The sequence below is a fragment of the Stigmatopora argus genome, chromosome 18 (assembly GCF_051989625.1).
Source record: "Stigmatopora argus isolate UIUO_Sarg chromosome 18, RoL_Sarg_1.0, whole genome shotgun sequence".
In the NCBI taxonomy this organism is placed as follows: domain Eukaryota; kingdom Metazoa; phylum Chordata; class Actinopteri; order Syngnathiformes; family Syngnathidae; genus Stigmatopora; species Stigmatopora argus.
Genome location: NC_135404.1, coordinates 8,938,441 through 8,966,330, shown reverse-complemented (window position 1 = coordinate 8,966,330; position 27,890 = coordinate 8,938,441). Strand labels below are relative to the sequence as shown.

Genomic DNA, 27,890 nt, shown 5'->3' with positions numbered 1-27,890 from the left:
TTTTTAGTGAGTCTAAAATAAAACAGAAAAACATCAGATATCATGCAAGAAAATGCCTTCATATAATTTTGTGCTGTTAACTGTTGATGAGAAGAAAAGTGATAAAAGACGGAACGTTTTCATTGAAAAATATTGGAAAAATTCCTCATTTCAACTGTCTTTGATGGCGATAGACGTCCAATCATCCAATCTTTTCATCCCTCTGCTATGTTTATCACAAGTAGACACCCAGTCAGTGGCAGTCAATAACATCATAGCCATTGCTAAAAAATGTTTCATAAAAAACATACCTGAAACTCTCCTTTTGTATACTTGGCATCAGGGACGCTTACTATCTCCTCTTCGGTAACCTCGGGAAACCCCTGCGGGTGACAGATGACTTTTATAGCAGTTTAAAACAAATGCACAAATGCGAGACGAAGGGAGACGTACGTTGAAGTGCCACAAAGTCAGCACAGAGAGCACCATGGCCGTGGTGGTCCGGCCTTTTCCGTCGGGGCAGTTGAAAACGAAAGCTGCGCTCGAGTCTTCGGCCAGGGAGCTCTTCATGGCGTCTAGGAGCTTGTCGAAATCCTGTGGACGCATTCCTATTGGTCAGTCTCGGGACCATTTTTCAGTTGGGTTTTTTTTAGGTGGGCTGTGACCTCCTCCTGGGGGGCGCTGCAGTCCGGCAAAGGCACGCGCTTGTAGGCGAGTGCCGGGGTGAGCTTTTTGTGCTGCGTGAAGATCTCCTGCGCTGTCAGGACGCTCTTGAACATCTTCATTTGCTTCTCCTGCTCCAGAGTCACTTCCAGCCACTTCTGGGCTCGCAGGATCTCCTCCTTAAGAGACGTCTCTAGTTTCTAAAAAAATGACACGTTTATCAGTGTTAAACACGTCAAAACTGCTCAAATTAGCTCTGGATAAAAGCGTTACCTCAATGACGAGCGGGTCTGACGTTGGGATGGCGATGTGCTTATCTAAGCAGGACGGCTCCCTTGGCGAGAAGATCTGCCCGTTTGCTTCTAAAACCAGTTCCTCCTGCAAGTTGATCCACAGAATGTGGCTGTGCTTCCGTTTTTCGTCCGTCAGGTGGGCCAGGACGACACCGGCGGCCTACAGATCAATATATATTTACGTATATATAAGAAACAGTATGATAATATTTGTCTCAATAGGGGGAGGTGCACCTCAGATGTGGGTTGTGCCAGCCCATAGATGGGCATCTTGGGCACGCGTCTGAAATTGAGCGCCTTCATTTCTTTGGCGGTGCTCAGGACGTCAGGCGCAAAATATTCACTGGCCACCTGCATAGATAAAACAAGCACTTGTAACTAAATCTTTCAATCCAAATGGACGTCCATCCTCGTTAAGGATAGACAAGTCCATTTGCAATTTCACAATGTTGATTTATAGGTCCATTTTCACATATTGCAAGCTTTTTCTTAGAAAATTTAATTTTCTATTGCATTGTGCAAACAATCCCTCGTCAAAATACCAATATACTTCAAATTAATCCTTTTTTTTAGTTCATTGAAGAAACGTAATCCCAATTTGTAAACTTTTCTCTTCGTAATTGGCACCGAATCCTGATTATTCACTGCCAGCCCCCCAAGTTCAAAAATACTGAAGGTCTATCACTGTCAAAGGCTCCTGGGGAGATAATAAATCCTCCCTGGTGGAGGTCCTGGCTACTCACCAGGACACGAGCTCCCCTGGTGACCAGCTCAGGCGGCGCCGACAGCTCGGAAAGATCCATCCGAGCCAACAGGCGGTAAAGCCAAGTGTGGCGGCACATCCACTGGCTGAAGTTGGACACGAAAGCCAGGGGATACTGCAAGGCATCCCGACATTTAGCGGCCTGACGATATCGAGTGCTGATTTCAATTATTCCCAACACTCACCTGCTCGTGGAGGTACGCGTTAAAGACAATCAGATAGAAGTAGCGCTCTAAGCTCTGACGGGTTCTGTGGAGGAAGTAGCTCTTGGTGCTGTTTCCCTAATAGAAGAAGAATGTTTATCAGTCCTCCATAAGTTTATGAACTCATTCACCGCCTTACAAATGACTATTTAGAAGAGGGTTTCTGTTTGAAAAGCACCAACCTGGATCTGATAATCATCTCCGATGCCCTCCAGCTTACTTTTGTTCTCGTATATTGCTTCTTTAATATTATGCATTTCCGAACACAGTTCTATGGCTCGGTCCACCTTAGAAGAAACACATTGTTTGATAACTGCTCCCGCATTGAAGCAGGGGAGGGAAATTCACCTCCTCCATGACTTGTTGTCCATTAGGCAACTTGGCGATCAGAGACTGGATGATACGGAAAACTGGTTTGGGCTCTGTAGGTGGCTTTGTTGCCTCCCCGAACCTGCAAAAACAATGTGCATCTTGACATTCGCTCTAATTGGTTGGAATTTTCACATTTTTGAGAGCATTTACAGAGTAGTTCCATTTTAATTTGTTTATAAAATGATTTATTTATGTACTTTAAGTGAGAAGTTGCAGTTTTCTCATGCTCAATTTGAACAACTGACAGACAGAAACGGGCTGTTTTTAGTCTAATATTTTAAATAGACTGGATGTTCACAATATTACTTACATAGGCGTCGTTCCCGAGTCACCACGGAGGCGGTTGATAGCCAGGGCGCCCAAGATCATGGCCAGGTTGGTGCGGCCGACGCCCACCTGGCAACTGAAGAGAAGAGCGGGCGGCTTCGGTCTTGTGTTGTGTCGCATGGACAAACTGGGGATCTCCTAGGAAATGGAAATGCAATCCAAAAACCCTTCAAAATGAGCATATCTTCAAAGAAATCAGGCTCAGTTTAGCTTGGACTTACCCTGAGTATATTGACAAAAGCATTAAAGTCTTCTTCCATTGGTGCTCCTTCCACCGGTAACGGTAATCTGTAATAGCTGGAATGAAAAACACAACAATTATGGCTTGCAAATTCCGAGCCCGGGCAACAGTTAGAAGGCAGGACGGCACCTGTAGGCCGGCAAGGTGAACACGGGCCTCTTGTAAACCTCCTCGGTAACGTGGATGTCCTCCTCGCACGTGATGACCATTTTCTGAGGCTCGTCTTTAAGGTACTCTATGTCGTTGTAGACGTAGTAGATGTTTTCATTGAGCTTGGCAAAGTCATGGAGCTGCGGACAAACATTAAGTAAATAGAAAGAAAAGTGGTGTCTTGAGAAAATAATTATGTTTCAGTGCATTTGACCGCAAAAGACATCAGTGGATGTGAATGACTAAAGCTGTAAACTGGCTAACGCTTAGCTTGGAGATGTCGATACAAAACAGCAATGGCGGAGCAGCACATAAAGACAGACAATATTACAATATTCAAATACACACACTTTCTTCATTATCCTCTACATAAAATTACACATACTGATACTGTACTGTGGAGCTGATACCAATGCCATTTACATTAATTATAGAATTAATGTAATAATACACTGTATTTTTTGTAATCTCACATTTTGGTAGAAGTTTTGGAAGTCTGGAATGGAAAAAAATGCATTTTCATTCATTCCAAATGCCACATAAAGAAATAAATTCCTATCTAAAAGTGATCAGTTTAAAGGAAACTTATAAGCGGATCAAATAAATTTGTGCAACCCCAGGTTGATCTAAAAGTCACCTCCTTCCTAACAGTGAGTTCAAGCGCTTCCACCGGTCCCTCCTTTTCTAGACCATGGAGGTTCTCGTGGAGGTTCTCCTTTCTCCTGGGGGTATACGGAACAAAGTCGTCGCCCTTGTGCAGGAAGACCACCGGCTCCTCTCGTACGCAGATGAAAATCACCTCCTGGACAGAAATAAGAACACATTCAAACAGCCACACTTGAGAAATGTAGGCTAATTCCTGGCTAAACATGGCAGCTCACCTCATGTCCTTGAGCTTGCAGCTTCTGCAGGACCCTCTTAAAGCCACTTACGCTGGGCTGGCCCATCCCGAAAAGGGGGTACGATCCTTTCACCTGACGGAAATTAGGCGCCCCGACGGAGTTGGTTGTGCTGAGGACGTCCGCTTTGCTGTATACGTCCTGCACCATAAAGTACTCCCCCTGGAAGGAAATGAAAATGCTATTCCAATATGGCAAAAATTATTTCTAGTCATTAACTTGGACCTCTTTTGTGCATCATTTTCATAAGGTTGGAAAACACAATTGCATTGGAGATGCAATGCCATCTTATTTTAAATTGCAACAGTCACTCAATCAAAAGGATGTGGGTGGCGTGTCTTAGTCGTGTGATATACGCAACATGTTCTCCCTGATTTAAGGGAAAGTGACGGTGATACTTGAGTTCAGATGCAGCTTCACCACTACATTCATCATACGAAATGTTGGCACTGGTGTAGACATAATCACATGGTGGAATATGCTTTAATTGGGGGATTTTTTTTATTTTCATGGGCGTGCATAAAAAAACTGCTTTTAAGCGTAAATTTCAATTTAGACCATGGCAATTGATCTAAGAATTTAGATTTAAACCAAACATAGTGTACAATAGAAAACAGAATACAAATAGTTGGGTCTCTGCCATTGGCTGGCCCTACAAATAAAATAAGTGCAACATCTCTTTCTGTTGTTAGCTGTCAATGAGATAAAAGTTTTATGATATATTGACAAATTGGACTCTCGAGTAAATTATTGTACCTTTTTTAAAAGACGATCAGATATTTACAGGCAACAAAAGCCAAAAGTGAAAATATATTAGGATGATAAAAAAATATGAAGGGAAACTTGCTTATCTTTGCGTGCAAGCAAAAAACGAAGGAGGATGCGATGCAAGCACGGCAGCAGATCAAAGTCTTGATAAAGGGGCAATAGCACTTCCTTCGCACCCCCAAAAAGCGGCGCATGACAATGTTCCTGCGTCATACTGCTATTTGTGTGTGTGTGTGTGTGTGTGTGTGAGTGGGAGTGTTTGAGAGCGTGGGTGTTAATGTACCTGCACCATGTAGTGCTCGGGCATGGCGTCCGATATTCGTCCGATTTTGTAGTGGCTCTTCCGGATGTCATCGTGGATCTGAAATTCCTGCTTGCAATTATACCTGTGAACACAAAACGCACACACGTGAATTGCACGAAGACATTGACAAATACACAAACAGGAAAAAAACATTAACACAAAAAAAATCTGAATCAAGACATATGACGAATAACAAACTTTCCACAAATTAACAAAGACAAAAACATGCGGACAATCCCAAGCAAAAACAGACATGATCCCACACAAAGAAACACACACCGAATCACAGACTCAAACATGCAAACACACAAAAACACAAAGACATTCACACACTGGCGACAGAGGCAGCATGGTGAGAGGGTCAATTCAATTATCCGTCACTGTTTACAAAGCCTGCTCTGACAAATGAGATGGTAAAAGGGGCAAACACTGAAATGGGAGGCTAACAGGGGATTTTGCCAGAAAAGGGGGGAGTTTAAACCAAAACTGCAGCGATTCATTGAGAACTCGAACAACTAAAAGGTTGGGAAAAGAATGGCTGAACAACTTTTGTATGGGATTTTTTTAAAGTACGTTTTTGGTAAAAACCAATCTCGTTTTATTCATTTCAGCTCCAATCCGCATCGTCTCGGTCACTGTTAGCAGACGAAACATAATCGTCGACTGCTAATATTGTCATGCTTTAAACATGATATGTCACGTCCACCTTTTCAGTATATCATTATAGCACGTCAGCAAGCAATGTACCTAGAACAAGGGTGTTAGACTTGGGTTGGTTCGAGGGCCGCATTAACGTCAACTCGATTTTATGTGGGCCGGACCATTTTAGATATAATATTTAGATTTTTTTTAAAGCCCTGAATATTCAGTTTTTTATATAGATCTAAAACAATGTTTATTTTCGCTTTTTTTATATATATATTTAGATTTTACAAAATGATTTTTGAACTAAAAACAGAAAAAAATGATGAAAAAATTACAATTATTGATTTAAAAAGGGCAAAATCAGGAAATTTAATATACATCTATACTCTTCATTTTAATTTGATCCTAAAACTGAAAGTCGGCACTCATGATTTGCTTTCCCGGGCCACACAAAATGATGCGGCGGGCCAGATTTGGCCCCCGAGTCGCCACTTTGACACATGTGACCTAGACAGTCAAGCTGTCAGCATCATACAGTGACATCTACAGAATTTTGAATTTTGTGCATATGGATTGGGCACCCCGTCCACTTTGGAGAAAATTTTAGACTTAAGTGCACCCTATGTGAGTAAATATGCCACGATGCTTTTGTACATTTTTATTGCTTAATAAGGGGAATTGCAATCATTAATAAGGGGATCAATTGGATGAGGTTATGGCATTTTTCAAAGCCATACACACTCGTAGTTTTTAAATACAGTAAAATCCGAGACCTAAAATAATAAAAGTGCCTCACAATTTTATTTTAATCCTGAGATTGCTTTTTAATAAGTTAAAGCTGTCGCACCACTCACTACGCAAAGAAAGGGACGGGGGGTGAGGTGGGGTTTAACACCTCCACAAGGGGGCTCGCGCCTCTGCAGTGATCAAAGAAGATTCTCACCCAATCCGCAGAACGCGTATTCGGGGAGGAACTTACGTGATGACCACAGGTGCGACTTTGTTGGTGATAATGGATTTGGCCTTGTTGTTGTGGACGTTGACTGTGTGAAAGGGACTCATGCTGAGTGACGGCTTGCTGTCGGCCATCCCGTTGCCGTGGACACTTTCAAGCGGCGGCGGTGGCGCTGCGCTGGCAGTCGTACCCATGCTCCACCTGCAGCTTTCAGAAACGTGGTTAAAAAAAATATGTTAGTACACTAACCAATGCAGTTTTCTTTACAAAATCTCTGTAGTCCAAAAAAGTGTAGTCAATTCTCTTATGTAACAGTCAGTTCACTAACAGTTAGATTTCCAGTGCTTTATAAGCCTGGCGGGCCTGATAATATGTATATGTAGTGTAAAAACTGATTATTTATTAAGAGCAGATCTGGTTCGTCTACAATAAACAAACTTGGCTCAAAAGCAAACTGATAAAATAAAACTTAATACTAGTCAGAGGCTTTGGTTGCACACAGAAAACAGATGTGTTAAATAAAGGGACATTGACAGACAAATTGGCAAAGCTTAAAGCACTTTCATGGCCACTTTTCAGTCGAGAATTTAGTTCAAAAAATCTTTCACAACTTTGGAAGTGGGCGAGTGAGTGCTGTTCTCCTCTTTGTATTTTATGATGAGTGGGCGGGTTCCAGTTGGAGCACTTCGACATCAACAAGAAAACACTAATTTGATTCAAATATTCTGAGTAAAATGATAAAAACCCAACATCCTAAATTTCAAGTTCTTGTTCCATAAAAGGAAATCCAGCATTCCCGTCGCCCAAATCTATTTAAATCCTCAAAACATCCCAAAAGCATCTTCATCTTTTAGATTTTGCATCAGCCTACCGCAAGAGGGAAAAGAAAAACCTTCGCAAAATAACCAATCCTCAGTACGTGTCATCTTACGAGTGGATTGACGAGAGACTTCCACTGCTTTTTCGAAGCTGGTTGTTGTCCGCCATGGTCCAAAAGGAGTGTGAGAACTTGGCATCACGTCCTAACAGAAACCATCCTCTACTTTCACCAGCCCATCCCATCTCCTCAAAGTCAAGTGAAGGCGGCCCCCTTGTGGGAGATCCAAAATGCGGTCCTTTGACACACTAGAAACTCTTTCAGTCATCTTCATCGAAGCTGGTCTATTTGGCGATTATGTATCAGAGTGTGTTATTATGATAGATCTGATAGCCAGATGGCAAATGTTCAAGTCTCCGGCTACACATGGGAAAACAGGTTTAACATTTCCATTTAACTCTCAGAAAAGCGTGTTTAGAAGAATGTTTTGGCATTTAAAACTGCCATTGAAGGCCATAGACGACCAATCCATTTGAACCGGGAGCGCCGTCTATCGCCGTCTGTGGCCTAAAGCACGATTATTCACTGGCAGCCCTATTTTATTTCTGCCAACTGGAAGTGCGTGTCTAAATGTACTGACTTGACCACAGCGATTCTAGCATGCCATGTCCTGAATTAGCCAGAAGAGCAGTCAGGGTGGAGACCTCGGCAAAAAATAGCCCTGAGTCATAAACATCCTCCTGAAGAGCCAATCGAGACAACATATAAGAGAGGCACTATGTCCCCACATGTTAAGCAGGGCCTCAAAGGACCAATAAAAAGTCGGATTTCCTCTAGTAATATAGAGCCCTATTTTTTTTTTTTTTTTTTGCCATGGCAAAGAGATGTCCAAACGTTTTTTTCCATGGAAGGTCATAAACAGAAAAATGGAAGGAAGAGAGGAACTTTGTGATCATGAAACAAGCTGACTTCAATACATTTGTAGTAAAGGGATTTTAATAAAATAAGTGGGTAAATGTCTAGCAGTTGTTTTTTAAAATTATATTTTAAAATATTATTATTAAAAAAACTGCTAGATTCATGCAAACATGCACTTAAATAGAAAAGCACTAGCCTGATCATTTAGAAAAATTATGTTAATCATCTCTAATCAATTTTAGCTTATATTTTAGAAAATAAAGGCAATATCATAACTTATTTTTGATTGATTTGTTTATTTTCTTTAATTATATTTATTGAGAAAATAGTATATTTCACACAAAAACGGGGAAAAAACATATATATATATATCAACTATTATATATTCCTGTCAGCCCTCCCAGTTAGAATGGATTGGTTGTCAGTAGCAGCGATTTGATTAAAAACAGATCTTTAATTCACTTTACGGCAGTTGTAACCTTGCTGGGGGCCACAAATAGCCCTCAAACCATACTTTGGGAACCCATTCTGATCTCGGCGTGTTCCCTGAAAATGCGAGCTCACTGACTGTTGGAAGAAAACCATAGCGACTGGAAACTCCTGCCAGCATGGCCCCATTCAGGGCTGCCCCATTTAAATTCCACCCGCGTCCTAACCTCGGCGTGGCATCGTCTTGGGGACAAAAGCGGCGCAAGGCAGGAAGGAGTTTGCAGCTGCAGGATGCATCTGTTGGTGGCCCGAGGAAGGATGCAGTGCGCTCCTCACAACCACAGATGTACAACTTCAACCAACAGTCAGGAGATCTTTCCATACAACTTCCCGGACTCGGAATGTACAAAAAGTCCTAATTTGGGAGAATGTGATGATAGACTGAGGAACGGGCAATGCTGGTTTGGCAAATTTATGTAAAGAAAGGGAACAAAGCAGGAATTAAGAAAACCTAAACTTGGTTTTTAGAGTAATTTACTGCCAGTAATTTCCAAAGCAGTGTTTTAGAGCATTTTGACGGACCACTTTCAACCACTGCTTTTTCCCCAATCTTTAGCCATCGGCAATAGGTGTATTTCTTTGAGTGATGTTGACTCACTGCAATGCTTGGGTTCAACATCGTCATCTTTTTTCACTATCAAAACACACACTATGGTATCTACCAGACACTAGATATCATAGATAAAAGAAATACTTGGCAGTCAGGTGCCTAAACATGTCCAAACATTTAAAATGTTGGCATTTCTTCCTCATAATCACCAAAACAAAGTGAGAATGTCCGTATTCTGATCTAAAATAATACCAATGCTAATCTTCACAGACAAATAAAAATAAAAATTATGAAAACGGTAAATAACAAACCAGATATTTTGTATTAACATCAACCCTGATGGTAACTCTTCCACGAAAACTCTGCTTTCAAATATTACACAATCTTACATTTCTAAAGAACAGTAATCTCACTCAGTGGACATATTTCCCAAGTGGTTTGATTTGAAGCAGCTGAAAAACTTGCGGCCACTGGATTAGATGCAATCTTGTGACCAAATCCGATACATGTGGAACCCCAATACTGAGTAATATATCTGATCGGAACATCTATCGCTGTGATTCAACGCCAGATCTTATTCTACCACTCAAAAGCTGTGCTGATCTTTAACTCAAAGCAATGAAACTCTGCCGTCTACCTGAATCACATGACTGGTTTACAAACCCAAATTTCCCCGGCAAGCCGTGAGATACTTTTTTCGTCGCCTACGCATAAGAAATGTGACTTGACACATATATGAGTTGTCGGTGAATGAAAGCTCAAATGATTTATGGCAACAGCCCACTTGGTCTGTGTTGCGGTGGCGCACCTTCACAGGAAGCGCTTGCTAACTATTCATGTTGCAACATCCTCATTGAGGTTGTACACGTGTGTCACCGCTTCGTTGAAGTGTGTGTGGGGTGGCGCAGGACATTGCTAGTTCCTGCACTGTGGTAAGGAAATGAGCTCACTGCTTTCCTCTGCTGTACAGGACTCGGAGACGTATTGTTCCCCAATGTTGCAAGTCAAAACTTTTCTTTGCACAGCCATGATGAAATAAAAATAAAATTGCTATGTTAAATAAAAAAAAAGGTGGGGAAAACAAGTGAAAACTATGCTGGTGCTATGAATATGATATAAATCATGCGGCTTGCGTTTCCGCCTGCTTTTCGGACAGCTCAATGACAAGCTACTAAAAAAAGAATTTGGAATTCCACATTTTAAAGTGCTGCCTGTAATTAAAATAAAGAGCGCAAGACGAGGAGTTTATCCCCCAGTGGTTTCCGAGCTGCAGTCGTTGGACTTTTTTGACCCTCTCGACTGACCGCAATATTATACAAGGATGCTTCTGTGTGTCAATTTATTATTAAATATATGTTTGTAGGATGCCCGAATCGTACCTGTCTGGAATCCATAATTTGATTTTGGGCCAGATGAAACACTCATCATTCTTTAATTATTTTACATGATCGTGACTCCTATTTGTCCCACTCATTGAGCATATTAGTTAAAATAAAACTAATTTGATTTGACTAAATCAAATAAATCTCAATTGTCAATTGAAACAGTTTTTTTTTTACATTTGTGGACCCGCCCCCCCAAAAAAGACATTATTTGTAGTTATAACAACTTGGGCAATATTAAATTTTATTTATTTACATTTAAGTACAAGTGGCAAGACAAAAAGTATTGCTCGTCGGGGAAAAACATATTGTATATAATAATTTAATGTATTTTCCTCTATAATTATTTGATTCGCTTTGGTTGGAAGATTAAATGACCATTATTTGTCAAACCCAAAAACATATATAAATTTACCATTTAATCTTTATACATTTCCCATTCATGTTTAAATCATTTCACATACATATACAAATGTATTACAGACGTAATTAGTAGTAAAACTTTTCTAAGGCTCATTATATGATACGTTTTAATACGAAACTGATAAAAACTGATTATAAATATCAATAATTACACAAAAAATAGTGTTATTTTTTTATTTTTTTTAGTGACCTGGTCAAATGTGCGTCTTAAAACCCAAACCCGACGCTAAAGTTTGCCTTGCACAACAGCATTCATGACTTATGTTTAGAAACTCTTCAATCTTTCATATGCACGCATAAATTGCAAAGTATCAGGACCGTACCTAACACTCAGCTGTCTTGTCCACCATCCAAAGAGTGCCAGAGTCTACTAAGAAACCGATGAAAAAAATGAAGTGCTTGAAAAAAAAAGGGTGAAAATCTCTCAAGGGCAGGCGGCGGTCAGTCTCAGTCAGTCACACTCTCAGTCCTCCTGGCATCTCCGTAACTAAATTAAATGCGACCGTGATGTGAGGTGGTCTCGCATCCCGTCGATGGACACGTCCTTGAACGAGGACAGGTCCCTCGGCCGATTTTTTTTAAAGTCTTTTTTTTGCCGTGCAGCAGTGTGACGAGCATGTGCCGCGGCGTAAAAGAGGATGTGGGGGCGGACCCGGACGAGTGGCTTACTCATCATCTCCTTCGCCGCCGTCCAATCGCTACCAGTGCTACCTCCAGGCAACGCAATTCCTCCCACACACACACATGGCAGACCTTTTAACAAGACTCTCAAAACACAATTAAATCAGTCCTTGAACTGAGTACCATAAAGAAATAGTCAACAGTAGCTCGCCATGTACCACCATTACAACCAACGATGAACAAAACCAGCTAGTAAGCTTAAGTGAGTGTTCATCAAAAATGAAGCAAAACATTTTGGAATCGTCTCGTCCATAAAATTACACGCTGTTTCAAGTTGAATTAACGTATTTTCATGACTATAAGGCGCACCGCATTATAAGGCGCACCATCAAGGAATGACATTTTAATTTTTTTCCATATATAAAGCACACTGGATTATAAGGCGCGCTGTCTATTTTGGAGAAAACTTAAGACTTTTAAGTGCGGTTTATAGTCGTGAAAATACGGTAGTTTTGAGCGATACAGAAAAAATGCATCGTATCAATTTTTTTTTAAATAGAGAACTTATGAATAGTGTTGTGATTGTCCCAAATTTAGTAGTAAGGTATGTATGTTCACCACCTTTTTTCCTCATTATTTATTTATACACTATGTTTGTGCTGTGCTGCTTGTTTGCTGATATTCTGGACTCTAGTAAAGTATCAGGACTGGAAAGTTAAGTATACAGAGTATTTCTTTCATATATGAATTGACAATGACAATAAAAGGAATTTATGATGACATATAATTCTAAATCCTTTCCATTATTAGGAATATATTTTCTAATTAATTAGTGGGTTGAAATTTACAATTAAGCTAGAAAGGTGGAAAATAAATGTCTTCTAAATTGCACATTAATCATAGTGTACAACCGGGGAAATATTAATTTCTTTTTTTAAATTGTTAAATACATATGCAACTGTAACTTTAAAAAAAATCATTTTCTGTTCCGCTTATCCTTGCAAGTGTCGCAGGGGTGCTGGAGCCTGAAATGTTTGACTTACGATACGTACAAAATTTTGAGGAGTTGATGACAAATTGACTATATGGTTCTCAACATAACGGTCTTGTGCATGGAATTTAAACCTACACACTGAACTACGACAAAGCTTAATTTGACACCCCCGAATGAAACATTTAGGTACCCTACAACCAAAGGGGAGGGTCGTCGACGAGCGCATACAGACGACATCGCGTAAGCCTAATTCACTACAACTCTTTAATCAGTCCATTCATTAGCGGTTAACGCATGCCATGTTGAACGCAAACGTCGCTCACAGCTGGGCAAATAAGTCGGCTTTAAGCTGCCACTTCGGAGGAGCTGGAACCCGTTTATCATGCGGCGAGTGTCTTGTTTCATCTGCAGATGTGCGGGAACAGCGCTTTTTTCAGGGGTTTTTTTCTTTCAAAAACCCTGCCACCAAGCATGACAAAGTGGGAATGTTCTCCCCCAAAAGCAATGAACTCAACAATATGACAACACTCATTTCAGAAGAAAAAAATACAGATGCCACACCTGTTCCTTCCTTCCGGGCCAGAAGTCTTTCAGCTTAAGGATGTTACACACTTGATCATTTTTAACTCATACACTGCCATCCATGCGATGGACGTTCGATCAATTTGAACTGGGACGGGTTGGTAGCGATGATTTGATAGTGGGAGGTCTTGAGACCAAGATCAATCTGATTGACTTTAAATTTGCTATGCCATATCTCCCCTAAAAAATGGACAGGTGGTTCTCTGCAGAGAGTGGGCAACACTTTGCTAATGAGTGTACTGAGATGTAGCTTAATACTCAATGGAACAGCTACAAAAGCATCATTAAGTTAAATTACATCTGCAAGTGACCAAAATGGGAGTTACATATTTCTGAAATATTATTAAATAAATTAAGTAAACCATATAATTTTTAAATGTGCTACTTATATTCCAACTTCTTCTTCTTATAGTGCGACTTATACATGTGGTGGTGGTGCAACTTCTACTCAGGTGCGACTTATAGTCCGGGAAATACGATATATAGATTTTTGCTTGTGTGTCAAAACCAGTCTTATTTGGTCTGAAGAGTATATATTTTTAAAGTAAAAATAATAAAAAATGTGAATAAAATTGTGTTTTCATAATACTTAAGTAACCCAAACTAAGTATCCACTATATATTTACCAATGTGATCAATATCAATATAAACTGACCACTTTTCATGGCGCCCAATGAGTAAGTAAAGTAACCAATCAGGAACAAGCAAGAATAAAAAATGTAATCATTTATGATGCAATTCATCAAGGGTAGTTTCACACTCCTCTTCTTGATTAATTGTAGTTTGATATCCTAGTTTCTGTCATGAACCCCCTTGACAACAAACCCTGGAGATATGAGGAAAATTGATCTGTTCACAGATTAGTCCCACTGCAATGCATTGCGATTCCCCACAGACACTTTTGTATAATTGCAAAATTGAATGTAGTAAGGAGCGCCGTCATGGGAATAAAGATGTCATTAAAAGATTGCATTACAAAATATAATTCTAGATTATTCAATAACATGTATTGCGTTATGGGAACTCACCCTTTTATATAATCATAATTTCCTGATAGCTCTATTCAAATTGGGAGGACAAAGACACATTGATATAGTAGTTTTTCCCTACTTAATACATTTCCTAGGTATTGGATCAGGGCTCGGTAGTCACATGCAAAAATATGTGATCGGGACATCCCTATTATGGACTAGTGCGCTCCTTGTTTTTGTTTTTAAACTTTTTTGTATGTTTGCATGAATGATTTCTGCATGATGTTGTCCCCAGTCCATTTTACTCAAGGATCAGCCCATAAACAGCAAAATCTGAGAAGCTGTGGTGTATTCATCCCAAACGAGTGGGGGTTGGGGTACCCCTGTCCCCTGTCCCCTATCCCCCCTTCATCCGCACTTTTGCACTCAGAAAGCGCTTAAGTATATTGTTTATATGTTAACACATACAGTGTCAAATAACATCTAAACAACACGCGATCGCAGTGAGAAGCTGAAGTTAGCATCTTCATGGCGAGACTTTAGAAAAGGCAGCAGACGGGAGCTTGTGTCAGCCTCGCCGGAGTCCCTAAGAACTAAGACCCCAGCCCTCCCCCCCCAAAAAAACTTGGATCAACAAGGGAACTTACCATCGCAGCTTACTGTGCGGCGAAATCCGTCCAAAAATAAGCCGTTGGGCGTCTGGGATGGCTCGGTAAAAGGATGCCGGTTGCTGCCTTTCCGCCTTTTACGCTAAAGAACACGTTGATTTTCTGTGGGTATCGTGGGGGGCTTTTTTTCTCTCTCTCTCGGGGAAATGTACGAGGACGTAGTGAGGAGCAACCCAAGAGTTTCCACCGGAGAACATAGAGACAAACTGCGCATGCGTACGAAACCAGATCATAGTGCGTTCTTTCCATTTAAAGGGAATTAATAAAACTATTTTGGGATAAGAAAACGATTTGTACATTGAATGTTTATGGAGAGGGCCTAAGGTTATATTGTGTGAAATTTGAAGTGCCTTGTGCGAATTTTTTGCCACGTTGTACAGCGTGGCTCCTGTTTTTATGTATAAAACGTTTACTAAACTTTTTGTGACGTGTATTATATATAGTGTGTTTCCTTTATATTTGTCTAATATTTTTCCCTTTGTATATTTCTTTGGACTGTGATGCGCATTAATTTTTTCGGGGGGGGGGGGGGGGGGGGTGTTATTATGTTTTCTATTGTATGTTTGCTGAAAAATAACAAACAAACTTTGTTAATTTCCAAAATAGGTGGGGGAAACACATGCCCATTCACTTGTTCTGTTGCATGTTGTATTGTTTGCGTGTGTGCGTGTGTTTGTTGGGGGGCATTTTTTTGTGTGAGGGGGGGGTCTGCCAGTAAATAACTCACCCAGGCGCCCTTATTAGCAGTTGAATGGCTGATGAGCTGTCAGGTAACACGACTTGGAGACGCATGTCAACTTCCTTTAATGTTCTCAGCTACTTGTGGAACATGAAAGAATGGGGAGGAGGAGGTCCAGGGGTTCCGTGCCGGGGGGCGTCAAAGGCTATATAAGACGCCCTTGGGGGAGATGGTGGCCAAAATTGTTGTTATTGCTCTCGAGGACCGACATGCGCTCATTGCGAGCCTCCCTGCTGTTGCCGCTGGCTCTCATCCTCCACCATCACCAGCGGGGAGTTCACCTGCAGCACGCCCGCGACGGAGCTCGTCTGCACGGCCTGCGGGAGCGCGCAGTATCCGCCGCCGTCGGAGGAGGTGGAGGAGGAATCGGACACCACCTGCCCACCTACATGGTCCACCTTTACCGCAACTTCAAGCCCAACGCTTCAATCCCTGCAGAGCAAGAGTTGGAGAGGCGAGCGGATACTGTGAGGAGTTTAATGGCGAAAGGTATACTTAAATAAATAAAAAATACTAACATTTTTATTATTATTATGATGATGACATTCCTGCGAAGGGAGGGGGCTTGGGGGATGTCAGACGACCCGAGGGCTGCAATCCACATCCCGCTCGGGGTGCGGATCAGCCAGTCTAATTCTCAAAGCAAACCTCTCTCTTCTTTCTCTCTATCTTATTTTAGCTTAATTTGGACCTTTGTTGATTGACCATCTCGCCAGACGCGCCCCCTCCTGCTCAAATCTCTATTCCACAAGTTGCCTTAGTTCTTTTTCTCTCTCTCCACTTTTCACACTTGTCCTGATTAGATTAGAGCTATAGGGGGATTTGTTACCGCTTGGCTCCCATTTCACTGTTAGGTGTTAAGAGTTTGTACCTATTTGTGTGGCTGAGGATATGCACAAGCCAGGAGGTGGAAAATACCAAGGCTAGTTTAGTAGTTTCGGGTCTTCTTGGCTTGAGTGGATTAAATTCATCACATCATGCACAATGCTGCAGTCTTGAGGATGCTCTTTCATCCTTTCGATTAATTGGAAGCACACCTGAATACTAATACCCCCAAACCTTCTTTTGCACTCCCACCCCAGCTCAAATTTGCATCCTTAGTAGCCCTGACCTCTCACTTTACTTGTTTTGATGATGCTATAAACTGTTACAATGATAAATTGGAGCATTTTCCTACCTTCAGGGGAATACTACTCCATTTTCTGGTTAATGAAAGGCACTTTTCTCATAGTTTAGGTAGAACTGGGATTTTTTACGCAGTTAAAAAGTATTTGAGATTAAGAGTTGGCTAAATAAATTGTATTATGTTATTTAGACTATAGGTATGAGTATCTGTTATTAGGTTATATTGGCAAATGTCAATTTACTAGATGTGGTTCGCTTATTTATTGTCATTACTTTATTGGGCTCTAATATTTTAAAAAATGCAGCCTATATTTCAGAGCTCTTAATTGTGCATATTTTGGCAGGGGTGAGATATCCTCAGATAGTCTTGAACATGCATTTATTATAATCTCATTTATGTCTGGTTTAATTGTTATTCTGGGACATTGACGCTGATAGGCATCCAGTCTATTTGAACTGGGAGAGCTGGTCACAAAATATCCCAATTGCTGTCAATGTGTTCAGTCAGTCATTTTAAAATGTGACTTAGTATTGACTTGATTTGTCTGTGGTCCTCCTCCAGATTTGGTGCGCAGACATGGGCGCTGGGCAGCAACATTTGACCTTCACGGTCTTCTGTCCGACAAGCAGATTCAGGCAGCGGAATTGAGAATCCGGCTACCCCCCAGCGCCCTTGACGTGTCCGTGGCCGTGTACCACCAGCACGGGCCGGAGTGTCACCCGGTGTCGGACGTCTGTCGCCAAGGGCCGCAGCCGGTCGGCCTCCTGGGCCCGTCCTCGCTGGTCACGTCCTCCCACAGCTGGAGGGTCTTCAACATGACGGGCCCGCTACTTGCCTGGCTACGGGAAAAGTCCATCGCTAGGGTCCGACGCAAACGGGTCGCCAGGAGGAGAGGCGGCGAGGCTGCGCCAGGGTTGGGCTCGGTCAGCAAACGGGCCTTGCTGGTCATCTTCTCACACACGGGTTCGGGTCGGAACCGCAAAGCTAAGGCCAGCTTGCTCCACACGGCCGAACGCTCCAAGTTCTTGAGCGCGGGGGAGACCGGGAGATCTGCTCGCCGGTCCTCCGTGGAGAGGCGCAGGAGCAAACGGGGTCAGAGGGAACAGGGCGGGGATCCCCGGGCGCCCGGAAGGGGAGATGACGAGTCCCTGTGCCGCAGAGTGGACCTTCACGTGGATTTTAACCTGATCGGATGGGGGTCCTGGATCATCTTCCCCAAAAGATACAACGCTTACCGGTGTGAAGGATCCTGCCCGGGCCCCTTGGGCGCCCAATTCAACCCGACCAATCATGCTTACATGCAGGTCAGCGCCCTTTACGCTCCAATGATCCACTGACGAGCTTACCTTTCCTCCATTTTTTATCTCTGTCCTTGACTTCATCCTATCATCCTTCTCTTTTATCCCTTTATTACCCTTAGTCCTCTGTAGCTATCTTTCCTTTTTGTCTTCATTTCATACTGTCATTGTCTCTTTCCTTTATTTATTCGTTGCTTGCGCACTTTCTTCCATCATTCTTGACTGTTATTTTTTCCTTCTTATCTTTACTTCATTTATTTATTGCTTGCTTGGGTTCTTCCATCATTCCTCACTGTTATTTTTCCTAACAATGTGTTTTCTTCCTTTTCTTCCAACCTTCTTTTACCTTTCTTACATCCTTCCTTCCATATGTAAATACACAAATAAATACTTTTGCTCTCTCTCACCTCATTGTTTGGCTTTAGAGTTTACTCAAGCATTACCGAGCTGACCGAGTGGCCTCGCCGTGTTGCGCTCCAACCAGAATGAGCCCGCTGAGCATGCTTTACTACGAGAACGGAGAGATGCTCCTGCGACATCACGAGGACATGATGGTAGACGAGTGTGGATGCCAGTGAGATCAGCAGCGGAAGCATACTTTTAAAAAAAAAACACTCAGGGAGCTCTTTTGTTGCAATGCACTGTTTCACGATCTGTAAATTAATGTATATTTATTGTGAATATTATAAACGATGATATTTATGTATATTTTTGCAAAGATATTGTGTTCTGTCCCATCGTTAACATCCATTTTGCTGATGTTTTCTTTCAGCATTAAAAAAAATATGGGCTTGAAGACTAAAATCATCACAATGAAGCCATTTATGCTGTATTCCCAATCAATTTGTTTTAATCAAATCACATACTATGCTTTGTTTACATTGACAATTGTTTAAGTATTTGGCACCTGGATGTTTTTGTGTTGTCATGGTGAAAAGGTCTGTGTCACAACAAATGTATAGAAAGAGCAAGGCTTCTCCAATTGATGTTCTAGCAATGCACAATGAAAAAGTGCAACCTTTGTAAGCATTGTAGGTGAGGAAAATCTGGCAAATGCTGCCTGGTTAAGACAATGCATAACTAAAGTTCAAAAAGCCCATTGGCTGCATTTCACTGACTAACCAGAAATATACTAGGAGGTTAAAACCAAAGCAAGTCGGGTACACCAGTACAGACAGTTTGGACGAATTTACCTTCCTCAGGTAGGAAATAAAATATAGACGGGGTTTTTATTTATTATTAATATCTTTTTAAACATACTATTTTAATGCAATTTAAGAGCCGACGCCTTTGTTGTTAAAAAAAAATATGCGTAACACTGCGATTATAGTGCGCAATTTTGACGCTTAGGATTTGAACCACTCAACTTTGTTTTTTAACATTTTTTTTTGTTTTATGACATTATTTAGTATGTTTTTTACGCTGTAAGCATGGAAATACTACATTCAACATAAAGCTGATTATTTATATTTATCGCAATAGGCTGCAATTCAGATGCGCAATTTTGACGCTCACGAGAAGTTGTATATCACATGCAGCCGGCGTTATTTCTGCTTTTAAATATCTAAATTAAAACAAAACTGATCGTGAAAGCGGTAAGATTTACTAATTTTATAGTCTCCTTTTTTCAGATCTGGTGATTGTATGGTTTGGGATCTTGTCTGGGCTAAAAATACCTCATGCAGGACTGTTTCGTCTCCATTTTAATAAGAAAATCTTGTGCAATACTGGTTATAAACATCCCCAATGTAGCTCAACATAGATCGCTCCATGTTTTCTACTTTCGGACATCTAGGTTATGTTTACATATACCACACTATATATAAGATTAGGGAAAATAATGTCTATGGGATTACAATCGTGCCTTCATTAAATTCACCTGCATTTTATGGACCGTTTTGTCCCACTTTCTTTGCAACAAACAATTGTACAAGTATTACATGTGTACACATTTATACTCGTTTACATAAAATCATATCATTTTCTTTCAAACCCACAACGCTAGCTCCCTCTTGTGGCCATTAGGAAGTACACTTTTGGTATAGGGAGTTCAATTCATTGTCTTGTTTTATAATTCAAAAACTAAAAATCTAAATGCACGACAAACAGGTTATGTTATCAAAAAACACAGCGATTTTTTGTTCAAATTTAAAAAAAAAAACCTTAAAATGAAGCAAAAACACTAGCTTACTGCACTTGGCGGCTTCCCATTCATCTTTTCTGGTGATCCTCACGGGGGTCTTGGGGGTGCTGGAGTCTATCCTGGTACACCCTGAATTGGTTGCCACTACAGTCATACCTAGGGGCATTTTAAAGAGGTTAATAGCCTACAACACATGCTTCTTGATATGTGGGAGGAAGATTACCTTCAATTTAATGAGAAAACTGACCTCCCACAGGCACAAAAATGGCACAGGCCGTGGCTAACGTGGCCAGGAGGGTCAACGCAACCGTGGAGGAAGGACTAGATCACCTAGGTAAGATCAGAGGAGAATCATTATTTTCAGAAGCTCCAAGAGAAGTTTGACAAAATACAGATCAAAAATGTCACCAAACGATGAATCCATTATCAAGATATCTGCTGACTAATTTGATTGACTTGTTGCCAATGACCCAAAAACAATCACCCATTGCACAACTGGAAAAAAATGATCACTCCAGTGGGAAATTTTGGGTTTTTTTTTTGTTAGTAAACAGCCAATATAATTTAGTGCTATTTGTACTTTAACCAGTTGATGGCAGTAGAAGATGATGATTGCTTTCCTCCAATAATCACTGTTTCAACTCATGCTCTTCATGTTTAGATCTGTCCAACTGCAAGCTAATTTCCTTCCCGGATGGCATTTTCAAGGTGCTCAGCAGCGTCTCGGAAAACATCCGCGTCATCACCCTGGCAGACAACGAGATGAAGGCCATTTCCAGCAAGTTCTTTTCCACCTTCACGCAGTTGAGAGGTGCCTAATCCACATTCAAAAGTATCTCAAAAAAAGCTCTTGAATTGGATTTAAGAAGTTGGAAATGACCTTTTTTTGCAGAGCTGGACCTCCGTGGAAACGTTCTCAGCAAACTTCCCGAGTCTTTGGAGGAAATGAGGCACTTGACCAGCATAAACCTGGCCAATAACAATTTCTCCACTTTCCCCGAGAAGCTGACGCAAATAACCACACTGGAGCAGATCAACTTGGAGGGGAATCGCATCACTGGTAATGAAAGGACGTTTTACTCCTTGGCTGCCGTGGACATGGAGACATGTCCATGGACGTCCTTCTCAGTCAAATTTGGTTGTGTTGTCGTTTGAATCCACAGAAATCCCAGTCGACAGGTTGTCCGCCATGCCCGCTCTCAAGTGGCTCAACGTCATGTCAAATCCTCTGGACGCAAACACGCAATCAGCTCTGACCTCACCGCACAAATTTGAAATTTTATCACAAAGGGAGTCGTGAAATAGCCGCTTAGGCTTTACATGGAATGTGCCTTAAAAAAACAAAAACAAAAAAGCTTTTAGATTCTTTTGTCTGCTTGGAAATGAGGATTTCTTGTACCTTTTGTCTATGATTTCAAAAGAAACAACTTTGCTGGATTGTTTTAAAAATCAATAACTTATTACATTGGTTTTATAAAAGTATTTTTCCTCATTTGCAATTGCCATGTTATTTGTTCAAGAACTTGATTTGGCTGAAATTGGATATACTTATTATGCTTCTTATATTTAATTATTTATCCTGCAAGTTCCATATTTTTATTCCTAATTATCTTCAATTGACGATTTATTCAGCCATTAAAAAATTAACGGTTCACAGTTTGAAATGATTATGAGACAGGTTAATTGAATGAATTCAGCAACGGCTATTTATTTTTTTCATTAGTTCATACCATAATAAAACAGAGGGTTTTCACCTTAACAAACAAGGACATATTTTAAATGTATACCGATTCCCTATTAATTTGTAATTAAAACATTTAAATCATTTATCAATAATATTGAAAAACTAAATAAAAATACAAATACCTTTTACCCAATAGTAGCTTCTTTAATAATTCCATTGATATTTCATACATGTGAATTTAGCAGTTAGGCACAAACCAGATTGCAAAACATATCACTCTCTAATAGCATATTTTATATTTCTGATCCTGGCAACAAATAATGGCTGAAATGTGATTGGTTAAATCCTTCAATATGAAAACACATCTGGAAGCAGTGCAACCAGGGTGGAAAGCAATGAAATGAAGCTAACAGACCATTTGGAATAATAAGTATTGATGGACAAAATATAATATATGATTCAGATATTTCTTAGGCCAGCAGAGAAGGCCCTGACGGCCCGCCACTGTTTAAATGTCTAGAAGTAAAAAAACAAACACTAAAGTGCATGTCATCACAATGTTCATAATGTGCAATAGTGTATTTTAAAGGATTAAAGCCCAAGCCAAAAATATTTACAGCTCCCCCCACTAACTAATGCACGTTATGATGAAAACAATGTGTTTTTTTAAGTATGAATGCCCAATCAACACGTATTTACAGCCCCGCCCCCGCCCCACCCACTGACTAATGCATGTTATGAAAACAATGTTTTTTTAAGTATTAAAATCCCACCAAAAAGCATTTGCAGACCCCAAACACACACACACACTGACTAATGCACGTTATTATGAAAACAATTTATATTTTGTGTGTGTCTATTTTGAATAGGCGTGGCCGAGGTCAGGGTTTAAATTGCCGACGTCAAACCCCAAAATGGCTGATGAACCAGGAGGCAACACGGGCGTGCACTGCAGAGCAGCTCAACAGTGACGATTTGCCGAAGAAAGCCTGACAAACTTCTCACAGGACGATGCAGCACATTCGGTACGTTGTCATTTGGGGATTTCGAAGCCCCAGTTCTCGTCTTAAGAGTGATAAGAGCATGATTCGTTGACGTGATGTAGCCCCATGTGTGTGCAGACAGCAAAATGTTTGCAAACAAATTGGCTACATTGCGTTACCGATCGCTCTTTGATCGCTCTCTGTTTAAAAGGAAATCATTCCATTGTGTGTTTCAGTCCCTCAACGAGCACAGACTGCTGGGAAACATCAAGAATGTGGACAAAACGACCAGAAAGGGGCATCTTGTCGACGCCATAACAAAGTGAGTCATTTTTAAATAGTTCCGATTTTCTCTATCCGTGTAATATTTAAACGTCAGCGTTCAGTATTCAAGGCTTTGCGCAATTGGCTCGTTTTTCATCATGATACATTCAACTTTTGAATGAAAACACTAATTAGGTTGGTGTTTTTTATAGCAAAAACCTGTGGATAAGTCACCCACACAAATGCCATTAGTGGACGTGTAAGGAATAAACAGTAATCCCTCGATTATCGCGGTTAATGTAGACCAGACGTGGCTGCGATACATGAAAAACTGTAAAGTAGTGTCATTCCTATTGAATTTAATTTAAAAAAATACTATAGTGGCAAGTGTAGGCGTAGCTTCCGCTTGTGAGTTTCACATCTTTCTGAACTTACAAATAATAAGCGAACATAGGCTTTGAAATTGGTAATTGGTACAAAAAATTCTGCCATGTAGTGGAACTGTGCACTCAAATAGATTATATCATTTTACCCCGTTAACTTTCTTAAAGACCTCAGGACCGTTTCATTTTTAGTTTTAAATGTGGTTTTGACAAAACCTAAGTGAGACATTCAACAATAGTTCAGGTGTCATTTTTGACTCATTTAAACATTTTTTCCCCGCGGCATAAGAGAAAAATGGAAGCTTTTTGGATATATTTTTTTAAGAATGAATGGATTTGAAATAATTGACTGAAAAACTCCAGGCAGAAAAAGGATTTATTTTATTCATTATTTTCATGTAATTTGTACCTTGTGGGCCCCTGTCCAGTGTGTTTCCTATATTTCCCACCACATCAAGATCCAGATTATTTGTTTGTGGAGGAAAACATGAAAAATAGACTTGATGGGGGCCTTTAAAGACTTGGATCATTTTTTAGTCTTTCTGCAGCAGACAAAAAGAAAACTAGACTATCGCCTTCTTTTGCAGTGTCTGAATATTGGGTACCCTTTTGATGTTTTATAGAAAAAAAGCTAAATATAGGAGTTTTTTTAGTTACATTTGACTTGATTAGGCCCTAGTCTGTATTTCTTTTTTATGTAACTTAATCTATTGTGCCTTGACCCCATTTTGTTTTCCAGAGTTCCACCTGAGGGGGACAAGGTTTCCTGCCTATGTACAGATAGGCTGAGGCCACCCTTCATTTCTCGGTGCTGGGTGTTATGCGAGAACCAGTCTGAGTTTTTTCAAAATAAAAGGTAAGACCTTGCGAATGTTTTTTACGTAACTTTATGTATTGACCCCTTTTTGTTTTCCAGAACTCCATCCAAGGGGGGGACAAGGTTTCCTGCCTATGTACAGATAGGCAGGAAACCTTGTCCCCCCCTTGGATGGAATTCTAGAAAACAAAAAGGGGTCAATACATAAAGTTAAGTAAAAAAACATTCGCAAGGTCTTACCTTTTATTTTGAAAAAACTCAGACTGGTTCTCGCATAACACCCAGCACAGATAGGCTGAGGCCCCCCCTTCATTTCTCGGTGTTTTCAAAATAAAAGGTAAGACCTTGCGAATGGTTTTTTACTTAACTTTATGTATTGACCCCTTTTTGTTTTCCAGAATTCCATCCAAGGTCTCCTGCCTATGTACAGATAGGCTGAGGCACCCCCTTCATTTTTCGGTGCTGGGTGTTACGCGAGAACCAATCTATGCGGTTTTTCAAAATAAAAGGTAAGACCTTGTGAATGGTTTTCTACTTAACTTTATGTATTGACCCCTTTTTTGTTTTCCAGAATTCCACCCAAGGGGGGGACAAGGTTTCCTGCCTATGTACAGATAGGCTGAGGCACCCTCATTTTTCGGTGCTGGGTGTCACGCGAGAACCAATCTATGCGTTTTTTCAAAATAAAAGGTAAGACCTTGCGAATGGTTTTTTACTTAACTTTGTGTATTGACCCCCTTTTTTTTTTATTTTCAGAAATTCACCTGGTGCCCAGGGGAGTGTCTTCGTCCATTTGAAAATGGATGAAGGCAAAACTGAATTTTTCAAAATGCTGGACGGCCTGCGCGAACCTATCAGTGGGTTTTTTCAAAATAAAAGAACTTGCAAAGTATATGGGTGTTTTGCCAGAACCTATCTCCAAACTCTTTCAAAATAAAAGATCTTGCAAAGTATATATGTCTTTTTATTAACAGTCAAACATTTTAACTCTTGCTCTTGAGTTGCCATCATATGGAAGTGTTGATTGGTTTGGCCAGTCTTTTCTCCACCTGCAGATGAAGACAACATGGTTATAGATTAACAAAAAAAAACACTTAGAAAAAAATGGGGAATAAACACTTAGAAGAAAAACTTAAGAAAAAAAACTGGGAGTAAACACTTAGGAAAAAAAATTAAAATAAAATCTGGGGGAATTAACACTTAGAAATAAAAATAAATAACATCTGGGGGAAGAAAATATTAGAGAATAAACAATTAGAAGAAAAAAAATGGGGAGTAAACACTTAGAAAATAAAATTAGAAAAAAAATTAAAACTGGTGGTATATACACTTAGAAGAAAATATTAGAAAAAATGGGGAATTAACACTTAGAAATAAAATTAGAAAAAAATATAAATAACCTCTGGGGGAGTAAACACTTAGAAAATTAAAACTGGTGGTATATACACTTAGAAGAAAATATTAGAAAAAATGGGGAATTAACACTTGGAAAATAAAATTTAGAAGAAAAAATGGGGAATTAACACTTAGAAAATAAAATTAGAAAAAAAATAAAAACTGGTGGCATATACACTTAGAAGAAAATATTAGGAATAAACACTTGGAAAATAAAATTAGAAAAAAAATAAAAACTGGTGGCATATACACTTGGAAAATAAAATTAGAAAAAAAATAAAAACTGGTGGCATTTACACTTAGAAGAAAATATTAGAAATAAAATCTGGGGGAATAAACACTTGGAAAATAAAATTTAGAAGAAGAAAAAATAGGGAATTAACACTTAGAAATAAAATTAGAAAAAAATATAAATAACCTCTGGGGGACTAAACACAAATTGGGAAGAAAAAATCTGGGGGAAGAAAATATTAGAAAAAAAAAAACTGGGAGAATAAACACTTAGACGAAAATATTAGAAAAAAATTAAAAACTAGGGGTATATACACTTAGAAAAAAACTGGGGGAATAAATACTTAGAATTCCTGCTCTAACATTAACGGAGATCCTTCTTACCTTAAAGATTTAGTCAAAGAGCTGTGGAAATGAATGGCCAGTGAAACATCACCATGATGATTTAGGCTTTTATTTAATTTGGATTTTCAGAAGTACAGAGACACCATATGATTCAAGTGGGCAACTTGCAAGGAAGATCTCTCAGGCCTGTTGCATGCAAAAAAATAGCAAACGTTAGAATATATAGAATGCAGATTCAACTTTTTTTGGGGGGGGGATTTTTTACCTTGATCTGACCCAGGCTCCTCTTCTATAACCTCAAGAGCGCTCTCGGCATGCTAGAAGAGCTGCATCTTGGTGCTAAACAGGGAAAATTTGCACACAAAAAAGCATAAGTTAGCATATATAGAGCATGGAGATTCAACAGATAGGCTTAGTTGTTTTTTTGGGGAAGTAGTTTTATCTTGATGCTAAACAGGGAAAACTTGATTTAACCAAGGTATTTGGGGGTTGCCAAACAATTACAGGATAGAGAAATCTTACAAGAAATTTAATAAACGATCAAGATAAAGAATGAAAATTAGTTAGCGAGTGCCAAGTGCCATTTTTCCTTTTCCAGGCTAGGACAAGGGTGTCAAACTCTGGTTGGTTCGCGGGTCGCAATAACGTCAACTTGATTTCACGTGGGCCAGACCATTTTTGAAATAATATTTTGATATATTTTTCTATTTAAATTGGATTAAAAAAAACTATCAAAAGCCCTAAATATTCAGTTTTTATAGATCTAAAAAAATGTTTGTTTGAGCTTTTTTTTTTCTTCATGAGGGAAAATAGCTTATATTAATTTGTTTTTCATTTCAAAAGGAAACAAAATATTTTTGGGAATATGTTCAATATTACAGTGGAAAACAGATTTTTTTAAATATATTTTTTAGATTTAAGCTAAATGCTTTTTGAACTAAAAACAGAAAAAGGAAAAAAAATGATTAAAAAACTACAATTATTGATTTAAAAAGGGGAAAATGAGGAAATATAATATACATGTATAATCTTCATTTGATCCTAACAGAAAGTCGGCACTGATGATTTACTTTCTCGGGCCGTACAAAATGACACGGCGGGCCAGATTTGGCCCCCGGGCCGCCGCTTTGACACCAGTGAGCTAGGAGAAAGTTGGCTTAATAGTTTTGTATACGGCGTTTAAATATACAGACTGACGTTAACAGCTAGGAGAAAGTTGACTTAACAGTTTTGTATAAGTGATTTCTTTTGTAAAAACAGAACAATTACAAATCGGCAACGGGTGTTTCGCACTCGCAATGAAAACTAGCATTACATCCAACAAACACAACAGGAACGAATTCGTGCCTTTGATTATCATTCTAGAGTGAGCATTTACCCAGCAAACTGTCGGTTGATGACTCGGCGTTGTTTGATTAAATTTAAAGTCTTGCCACACGACTCAATAATGGAGAGAAAACGGACAACATACTTTTTAAGTCAAATCGTGACACTAACGCTAAGCG

The 27,890-nt window shown here is 39.8% G+C and overlaps 4 protein-coding genes and 1 long non-coding RNA gene across 12 annotated transcripts in view; 3 read left to right on the top strand and 2 right to left on the bottom strand.

Annotated features, from left to right (window-relative positions):
• The window catches only part of pald1a (phosphatase domain containing paladin 1a), a 30,746-nt gene extending 15,575 nt beyond the window's left edge, over nt 1-15,171 (bottom strand). The window contains exons 1-17 of one of the 5 annotated variants that reach the window (XM_077626266.1): nt 14,957-15,171; nt 6,587-6,769; nt 4,942-5,044; nt 3,873-4,052; nt 3,629-3,793; nt 2,971-3,131; nt 2,822-2,897; nt 2,584-2,738; nt 2,250-2,352; nt 2,084-2,188; nt 1,884-1,979; nt 1,679-1,813; nt 1,170-1,286; nt 916-1,095; nt 645-842; nt 433-573; nt 291-362 (exon numbers count right to left, since the gene is read on the bottom strand). In XM_077626266.1, coding sequence (XP_077482392.1) covers nt 291-362; nt 433-573; nt 645-842; nt 916-1,095; nt 1,170-1,286; nt 1,679-1,813; nt 1,884-1,979; nt 2,084-2,188; nt 2,250-2,352; nt 2,584-2,738; nt 2,822-2,897; nt 2,971-3,131; nt 3,629-3,793; nt 3,873-4,052; nt 4,942-5,044; nt 6,587-6,756 — 2,157 coding nt within the window. In that variant the 5' untranslated portion in view covers nt 6,757-6,769; nt 14,957-15,171. Of the gene's footprint in view, nt 1-290; nt 363-432; nt 574-644; nt 843-915; nt 1,096-1,169; nt 1,287-1,678; nt 1,814-1,883; nt 1,980-2,083; nt 2,189-2,249; nt 2,353-2,583; nt 2,739-2,821; nt 2,898-2,970; nt 3,132-3,628; nt 3,794-3,872; nt 4,053-4,941; nt 5,045-6,586; nt 6,770-7,493; nt 7,586-11,464; nt 11,779-14,956 lie in introns of those variants that run through there. The other 4 variants (XM_077626265.1, XM_077626268.1, XM_077626264.1 and 1 more) reach the window with 4 other exon arrangements.
• The window catches only part of ndr2 (nodal-related 2), a 40,376-nt gene extending 20,553 nt beyond the window's left edge, over nt 1-19,823 (top strand). The window contains exons 4-7 of the mRNA XM_077626269.1: nt 15,919-16,205; nt 17,404-18,146; nt 18,566-19,342; nt 19,772-19,823. Coding sequence (XP_077482395.1) covers nt 15,926-16,205; nt 17,404-18,146; nt 18,566-18,718 — 1,176 coding nt within the window. The 5' untranslated portion in view covers nt 15,919-15,925 and the 3' untranslated portion in view covers nt 18,719-19,342; nt 19,772-19,823. The remainder of the gene's footprint in view (nt 1-15,918; nt 16,206-17,403; nt 18,147-18,565; nt 19,343-19,771) is intronic.
• A 640-nt stretch (nt 19,824-20,463) lies between these two features.
• On the top strand, nt 20,464-21,935 carry lrrc20 (leucine rich repeat containing 20). Its single transcript, XM_077625996.1, has 4 exons — nt 20,464-20,617; nt 20,945-21,094; nt 21,176-21,343; nt 21,447-21,935. Exons 1-4 carry the CDS (start codon nt 20,548-20,550, stop codon nt 21,581-21,583), a joined length of 525 nt encoding a protein of 174 aa, XP_077482122.1. The 5' UTR covers nt 20,464-20,547; the 3' UTR covers nt 21,584-21,935.
• Nucleotides 21,936-22,853: 918 nt separating this feature from the next.
• LOC144092747 (uncharacterized) lies at nt 22,854-25,367 on the top strand. 2 transcript variants are annotated; one of them, XR_013306139.1, is made up of 4 exons: nt 22,854-22,992; nt 23,187-23,272; nt 24,986-25,104; nt 25,171-25,367. It is a non-coding gene; the product is annotated as an uncharacterized LOC144092747 (long non-coding RNA). The 2 variants fall into 2 exon arrangements; XR_013306138.1 differs by lacking the exon at nt 24,986-25,104 and adding an exon at nt 24,337-24,453.
• The window catches only part of LOC144092742 (testican-2-like), a 13,877-nt gene continuing 11,349 nt past the window's right edge, over nt 25,363-27,890 (bottom strand). For all 3 annotated transcript variants that reach the window (XR_013306136.1, XR_013306135.1, XR_013306137.1), the window contains exons 15-17: nt 26,651-26,724; nt 26,425-26,571; nt 25,363-25,463 (exon numbers count right to left, since the gene is read on the bottom strand). The gene's annotated coding sequence lies outside the window, so the exon portion shown is untranslated. The remainder of the gene's footprint in view (nt 25,464-26,424; nt 26,572-26,650; nt 26,725-27,890) is intronic.